Raw genomic sequence first — 7,917 nt, 5'->3', positions numbered from 1 at the left:
GGTGATCATCGTCACACAGCAGTCAGGCAGATAAATCAGGTGCTCCCTCAGATTCATCTCAATTACACAGACATGAACGAACACACACACACACACACACACACACACACACACACACACACACACACACACACACACACACACACACACACACACACACACACACACACACACACACACACACACACACACACACACACACACACACACCTTCCCTGCATTAGACCTCAAAGATGGAGATGTTAAACATCAATGATGAAGTTATATATCTATACATATCTATATATCTATACATATCTATATGTGTGTGTGTATATATTTATCATATTCAAATTTTTTTTAAAGATGTAGTTCAGGTTGTGATATTATCTATTAGAGTTCAATTGATTTGTCAATTTGATTAATCATTTAAGTTATAATTTAAACAAAACATTTATTACAGCTTTTTAAATGTAAAAATGTTAAGGTATGATAGACTGAAGAAGGTATTTTGAAGACTTCTCCAAAGACTTTGGGAATTTACAGTATTTGCTGACAATGATTAATATCTTAAGAAAATGCAATATTAATTTGAAAATGAAAATAATCCAGAGTTTCACACCTCTTTTAACCAATAAAATAAAGGAGCTGATTTGATGTTATGTTAAGCTCATGATTAAATTATGAGTCAAAGTTTTCATGAAAGTAATACTTTTATTTATGCAGCGATAATATCTCAGTTAACTACAAAATTATTTAGATGAGTACAGTTTTTCTGTCTTTATTGTCCATGAAGTGAGGCCCATGTTTAAGGTTTGTGTTTTTACCAGCATGTTGTGAGAATGCTCCAAATGAAGAAATAAGGAATACAAACATAAACCACTGATGCACGTTGGATTTTTTAGCAGACTTGTGTGTTTGGAGCATTGGCTTGTGGGTATGTTATAGTGGACACTCTGTTCCATATCCAGGCCCGAACTCTGTCACCCTCTTCAGCAGTGCTGCTTTCACGGCACTGATCTTCTCGTCCAGCTCTGTCAGACTGCAGGCCTGAAGGACAAAGTAAGAAAAAACTGATCAATAGATCAGAACTGGTTAACCTCCACTTACAAATTGCAGTGAAAGGAAACAAAGAAACAACTAACCTGAGAGGGTGACGTCTTTGGTCTCTTGTGCAGGTGACTCTATAACAAAAGTTCACAAGTACACATTAGACCTTTTTGCCTGAACTGGCTCGAGCTTTGAGAAACATTTTCTGTTTCTCCTCTTACTTTGCTTCAAGGCCTGAAAAAAAATAATACTTTGGAGCCACGGACACAATGAAGTGGAAAAACATTGTGAAACACGAAAGCATAGGCTTTGAATTTCCTAATATCCATGTAATGAAACAAAAAGTCAAATTTTACAAGCAAAGAAACAAGAAATGCAGTATATATTCATTTAATTTTGATTGATCTTTTTGTCTTTGATATCTTGACAGTAGTCAGAGACTGTAGACATTGGAAAAAAAGATAATAGAGGCAACATCTGACAAATGTCATCGATCAAGCTTGAGCAGGGGATGTCACGGACACTGCTCCCAGAAATGGGTTTTCATTCCACATTGTCGATTTTATCCATAAACCCTTTGGGGATTATTAATTTATAAATTGCTACATAATTTGTTAAGGAGCCTTCTTTAACGTTCAGTGTTAAAATGCTGGTCTTGATATAGTGGGCCTGTGTACAGCTCTTCAGCAAACACCACACCACTGTAAACTACAGTATTACAGAAATTGCCAAAAAAAAAAAAGTGGTACTCCGAATATAAAAGGCCCCATCAGTTTATTCAAAGACACTCGACATCTCTTGCTCTGCTCAAACAAACATGCAGTGAGTCAAAAGCAGATGGAGAGCAGCATACTCACAGAAGCAGCATGCTGTGCTGAGAAATACCAGTGTGAAGAGACATGCAGCATCTTAAGCACACTTACTCAGATAACTAAACATACTGGACAGACTCCTTCAAGATGGGAAATTAGAGTCTGTGTGACTCTGCTGAAGTCTGTTGGGCTGAATATGAAGTCCAAGAAATTACTTACTGACATCTTTTGAGTCTGTGCTTCACTAAAAAGGCATGGTGCAGTCGCTTCTTGAGTGAGCTGTCTGCACTGACCTAATAGTTAAGGTAAATCTAACCAGACACGTTGCATTTTTGACTCAAATCAGCTTGAGTGTATATCAAGGAGGGAAACGTGTTGAAGTACGGGGGCATATCAAGGGAAGCTCCATTAGCATCACCCACAGACTCCTCTCAGTAAGTATGTTTCATCTTGACATGATTTTGCCTACGACAAACTAATATTGCCTCTTTTGCACAATTTTGCATTTTGGCCATCAGCCTCTTGGTTTCAGAACCAGAGGTTCATTTCCACAAAGACCCCGCCTCTGATTGGTTAGGTTTAGGCATGACCTGCCTCTGATTGGTTAGTCACAAGGTAGCTCCGCCCTAAGGCATACCCTGCTTTATTGTCTATTTTACACTAAATGGGATGATAATGTACAATATTAACATCATGTTGCATTGAAGAAGACTTGCAAGTAGCGATGGAGACCATAAACTCATCAGGAAAGTGTTTACTTATACAAATAAAGCAAGTGAGAATTAGGGGCTGTTTCTCTTGGATAAAATGGGGCTTCTTTTTGCATCCAGCAGACTTCCCCCTGCTGGCCATTAGAAAGACTGCACGTTTGAGGCAATTCCACACAAACTTCACTTTTCAGACCTGGAAGCCCTGTCCATTTCTTTTCTAGAGTGAATGGAAAATGTGCCAAGAAATGCAGTGATTTGCCAGAGAAGACAAGAAGAAATATGCTGGCAAGTAAACATGGATGTAATCCCTGTATGCATTTTAAAAAATGCTTCATGGGTGTTTTATGAGAACAGAAATGCATTCAACAGGTTGGTTACAATCAGAATACATAAATGTGTTCTGGTGAGTAAACACTGAAAGTAAAGATAACTTTTGTTTGTTCACAATAAAAAAATCCACACAGCAACAGGAGAACGAAGACTGAGAAGAAATAGTAGAAGAAGAGGAAGGTATCACACAGCTCCTGATAAGGGCTATGTGGCAGTGGACAACATATCGAAGACAATTATTGAGTCATTTATATTACATCACCATGTGACTGTGTAACTGACTGGGAAAAATATACCTTTTAAAATTCCAAAAGGCAGGAATCAATAATTAATTATTTAATCGCTGCACTATGAAGTGGATTTATTTGACCCACTTTTAACCACTAACTAAAATTTAATTATACTATGTGTGCTATCAACTAAATGCTAGAGGTTGATAAGCTGTCAAAGGGCACAAAATAGTGTGGCAAGCAGTAGCACACTAGTACCGAAAAACAAAACATAGAAGTTTAATACAAATGGTGAAATGGCAGTGATTACAGTAAGGCCTGTGCATGAACCCTGACTGAACACTGTGGGATAATTATTCAGTGCCTTTTGTGTATCTATCTCAAAGCCAGAAGACTCACCGTGGACTGAAAGTACTCGGGTGAGAGTCCCTCCAGCTCCAGGATACGATCCTCCAGCGTCTTTAGTCTCTGGTAGACACTCAGTGGCACTGGGCCTGCTTAGGAATAAATCAGTGATTGAACAGTGTGAATATTGATGATTTTCCACGACAAATTCAACAAATGAATGGTGACATTATGAGTCATAGCGACTTATTTCAAAACTGATAATGTCACATTGTTAATATCAATTAGCTTATTTTTAGAGACTGACCTCTTTTCTTATTCAGCAAAAACAAAGACTTTGATGAATTATACTTCGTGAACAGACTGCAATACCTTCATAACCATTTCAGTGCGTCACATTTTATATACACTACAGTGGAAAATTGCTGTAATTCAAAATTATTATGAATATTTCAGTTCAGCTGCAAATTAATATGATAACAAGTAGCAGTTGAATTTGAATTTTTTTAGCAGGAGTTTTTAAACGTATCTGTGATAACTGTAAAGACTTGACTGTATGTAAATGACTGCATTAGTATAACTTGTGTGTCTTTGTCCTCCTCTGACCTGTTGGGAGTTTCAGGTGAGTCTCGATGTTGTGAAGTCGTTCCTCTATAGCTGCATTTCCGCAGTCTCTTGCCATCGGCCCCCTCTGCTGCTCCTGAGCCTCTCCTTGCCCCCCACCACCACGAGTTTGGGGCCCATAAGTGTTTACCACACGTGTAACTAGCCAGTCAAGCAACATAACACATAAACAGAAGGTGAACACAATATTAACTAGAGACTAGTTATTACTATGGTTTAACAGGGCCTTGAGCTACATAGAAAACATGCAGATGCATAGAGGGGTCCTACAAAACCCTTGACATTTATCAGATAGTTTAGATTAATTTACAGTGAAAAATCTGTTGGTGTTTAAATTGTTCAGCCTAATTTTTTTGATTAAGTACCCCATATCAGATTTTTGTCCTGATACATGTAATGTGTTGTAAGGTGACATTTGAAGTTAATTGTATTAATTAAACCGAAAAACATGAATCAACAACATTGTTACGTCATTTTTTAGGATTATGGACCTATGACCTTTCAAAATTATGTGTGTAATTTCCAAAAATGATGGGTGTAGTTCATAAAATACAGCTGTTAAGAAATGTCACATTGACATTTGTAGCAAATATTCATTTATTCTTACCTTTCACATGGCTTTTAAAACCTGGATAAGGAGTGAAAACTGCATCTGTTCTGGCACAGCTGTTTTCTACAGAGGAGAGATGTTAATTTAAAAATGTATTTAGAAAGTAACACAGGAGTGATTAGGGAAAAAATGATATATAATCACTTAAATTACAACTATTGCCATTACTGTGTCCTGATTTCTATAACTGGTGTCTCACATAGGCTCTGAATTAAAAAAGGCCCTCTGTCTCGTGTTTTTCTGGACAAAGCTGGTTGTGTTATGAGGCCGAGTGTGTTAGCTACTTCAGCCGCACTCTTGGAGCAGTTCAGCCTGACCTCTCGCCTGTGGAAATCAGCTCTCTCCCAAACATTGGCAATCTGTGTGCAGGCTCCCTCTCTACCCTGCCCCCAACCTCTTTCCCATTCTCACCCTGATTGCAGTCGATCACGTTGCAAAACTCGCGCACATTGTTTTCATTGATCTCCATCTGCTTGCGTTCCATAAATGCAGATATTCTTCGCTCAATCTAGGGTTACAATGGAGAGACAAAACAGATAATAAGACACGATGGACTGATGAGCTATTGATAGGTGTCAACAATGCAATGAGGTTTTTTGCATACATAAGCCTAATGATCTGGTGCAAACAGGGTGGAGCAATTTACATGACATAGAATGAGAAATGTAGTAGAAAATTATTTCAGGTAGCCAAAAAAGTTGAATTGCTTGTCATCATCACATGATGGAATATGAATGCTGTTTGCTTGGCTACCAAAATAAATGCACAACAGAATGGGGCCTCTTGTCCTTCATCCACATGCAATCTCAGAGTAATGAGCAACCACTTCATAATCCATCAAGGACCTGGCCCTCTCTCAAAGCCCTCCACCAATGTGGTCTGTTCTACCCGACCACAGCACTAAAGTACCCCTTATTCTCTGCTGAACTTGGCTTATCAGATCTCCATCAAGCATTTGCTTCACTGCGGCACGTCATGTGCATATCCTCAGGAGCAATTACTTATGATTATTCATTTGCTTGACAGAGAGTAAAAGAGGGCTCTAAAAATGTCACTGCCAGAACAGCTGACAGATCTGCTGACTGAGACCAACCTCTGACTTCCTGGCTCTGATCTGAACCATGATGTCATCAGCCGCCGTCTTGCTCTCCGCAGCCTCTGAGCTGGGAGGATGGTGCTGAGACAGTGCAGCCGTCTGCTCTATGAGCAACGACGAGGTGGCATCATCATATGGTGTGTTGTCTTTTGTAGATGACGTATCAGCATCCACCAATGTCTTTAAGCTTTCTGAAACAGCCTAAAAACAGTTGGGGAGGTAAGAATTTTACATAAAACAATAAGTAGTATCTTATTCATTTTTAATAAAATTCAAATAACGATGAGGTCATCTCTTCAAATTCGTAAACCGTTTTAGCCGTGACTAGCTAAAATCATGTAGTTAACATCAAAATATTGAAATTAACAATTTGCAGTTTGTAGCCAAAGTACCTGTAATTTAGTGATGTGCTCATGCAAACATCTGTACGTGTGAGCATCCGGTGAAGGTGGAAGATCTACGGCGCCGACGTTGACTTCTATTTTCAGAACAGCATCACTTAATTTGAGCTGAATATCAAAAACACAACCAAAAAGATGTTACACCGGCCTGGACGTTAGTGTAAAGCAGATTATTAAGTATTTAACATTGATTAGCATGGTCTGAGGATAATGTACACATACGTCAAGTTGATTAGTTGATGACCTATAATATGGAATGGTGCATCTACTTTGAGAATTCATTAGCATCAAACATTTAATAACTTTTCATGTAATCATTTTGTGTTAGGTAGGCAGTATTTTCTGCTTTCCTGTGTTTTATATCATTGTAAATTGGATATTTTTGGATTGTGGAAACAAGCTATTTGAAATCTTGGATCATGGGTACTTTTAATTCTTTTCTATTTTCTTACATTTTATGAAAAAAAGACTTAAAATAACAATAATCTTTACCTGGAAACAACAGTGCACAACCACAATGAGGATGCTGCTAACACTAAAGGAAAAAAGCTTTTTTACATAATGAAAGTAGACATGCAGCTAATACAAATGATGTTTCTTACATTGTGTACTTTTTATTCTTTTACAGAATAATGCAACCAAGCGACCATACTAGGTGAGCACTGATTATACAGTTGGTAGGTTGAATGCAGGCTGCAAAGGAGAGCTAGAAAAGCAGCTGCGTCGAAGTGAGATTTGGAGATTTTGTTTAAATTAATGACTGGCTAGTTTAGCCATGTCTGAACAAGTGAACTGTGAACTGTTTAGCATCAAAATAAAATAACTGAGCATAAATGCAAGCACGGTTACTTTGTTGCAGCTTGCTTGTTGGAAACACCGTCTGGATACTGGTTAACAATGACTGAAGTGTATCAAAGCAGTCCTGCTAACTTACATCGGGATGCTAAAAACATTAGCATGTAGCTAGCTAGCTAGCTAACAACACGGACTAAAAACAGAAACGTCCTCCGGGGCTACGCGGCTCAACCGATGTCAACCAACCTCTTTCCCGAAGTCTGCTAGCAATTTCAGTATCACACACATGCAGTCCCTGTAACTGGACATTTTACTGGATTCATTAGGAGGAGCGTGGTTTCCACTCAGCTTCATTGTATCCGCCATTGTGGGTCAACGTCTGCACGATGCTGGCTGCTGATTGGTTGGGATGAGATAGTGTGACGCGCATGCGCACAGTCACACCTCAGTTGATGCGCGAGTAGATTGGTGGGTATCAGGAAAACAGGAGCACAGAATACTATTACTGTATTTATATCTGTATTATATGTGTACTTTAGGTTTATAGTTATCTGAGATTGAACAGGAAATAATGTAATTACGTAATGATTGAATTTAACTTTGTTTGGCTCCTTTTGGCGTGGGTCTTTTACACAGGATGTGTGTTTTTATTTGTTTTTATTTGCTGCGTTTTTTCCACAGATATAAAATACTACAAATATCTAATTTTACTATCTTAATTCTAATTCATTTGTAACAAAATTTCCTTCGGGATAACAATAAAGTTGAATGACTTGAGTTAAAATACTCCTTATTCCAAAAAAGTGCCAAAATATTAACAGCAAAATGTACTTACACATCAAACATAAAATTGTGTGTAAAATTGTGATTTGCAACTAGTAACTAGTGGGACATCATATGGAGCAAATCACCAGTGGATTAAGATGTAAAGGTAG

General features: G+C 38.1%; 1 protein-coding gene across 2 annotated transcripts; it reads right to left on the bottom strand.

Annotated features, from left to right (window-relative positions):
* Positions 1-633: 633 nt before the first annotated feature.
* mbip (MAP3K12 binding inhibitory protein 1) lies at positions 634-7,348 on the bottom strand. 2 transcript variants are annotated; one of them, XM_070842542.1, is made up of 9 exons: positions 7,229-7,348; positions 6,179-6,295; positions 5,784-5,987; positions 5,102-5,198; positions 4,688-4,753; positions 4,063-4,221; positions 3,511-3,608; positions 1,125-1,163; positions 634-1,029 (listed from the first exon to the last, which is right to left on the bottom strand). In XM_070842542.1, the coding sequence occupies exons 1-9, from the start codon at positions 7,346-7,348 to the stop codon at positions 922-924; spliced, it is 1,008 nt and encodes a 335-aa protein (XP_070698643.1). In that variant the 3' UTR covers positions 634-921. The 2 variants fall into 2 exon arrangements, with proteins under 2 accessions (XP_070698643.1, XP_070698644.1); XM_070842543.1 differs by having other exon boundaries at positions 3,511-3,605; positions 7,229-7,344.
* Positions 7,349-7,917: the final 569 nt, after the last annotated feature.

Source organism: Pempheris klunzingeri, chromosome 13 (genome assembly GCF_042242105.1).
Source record: "Pempheris klunzingeri isolate RE-2024b chromosome 13, fPemKlu1.hap1, whole genome shotgun sequence".
Lineage (NCBI taxonomy): Eukaryota > Metazoa > Chordata > Actinopteri > Acropomatiformes > Pempheridae > Pempheris > Pempheris klunzingeri.
The sequence above is the reverse complement of the archived record's forward strand: the minus strand, read 5'-3'. Positions and strand labels throughout refer to the sequence as shown.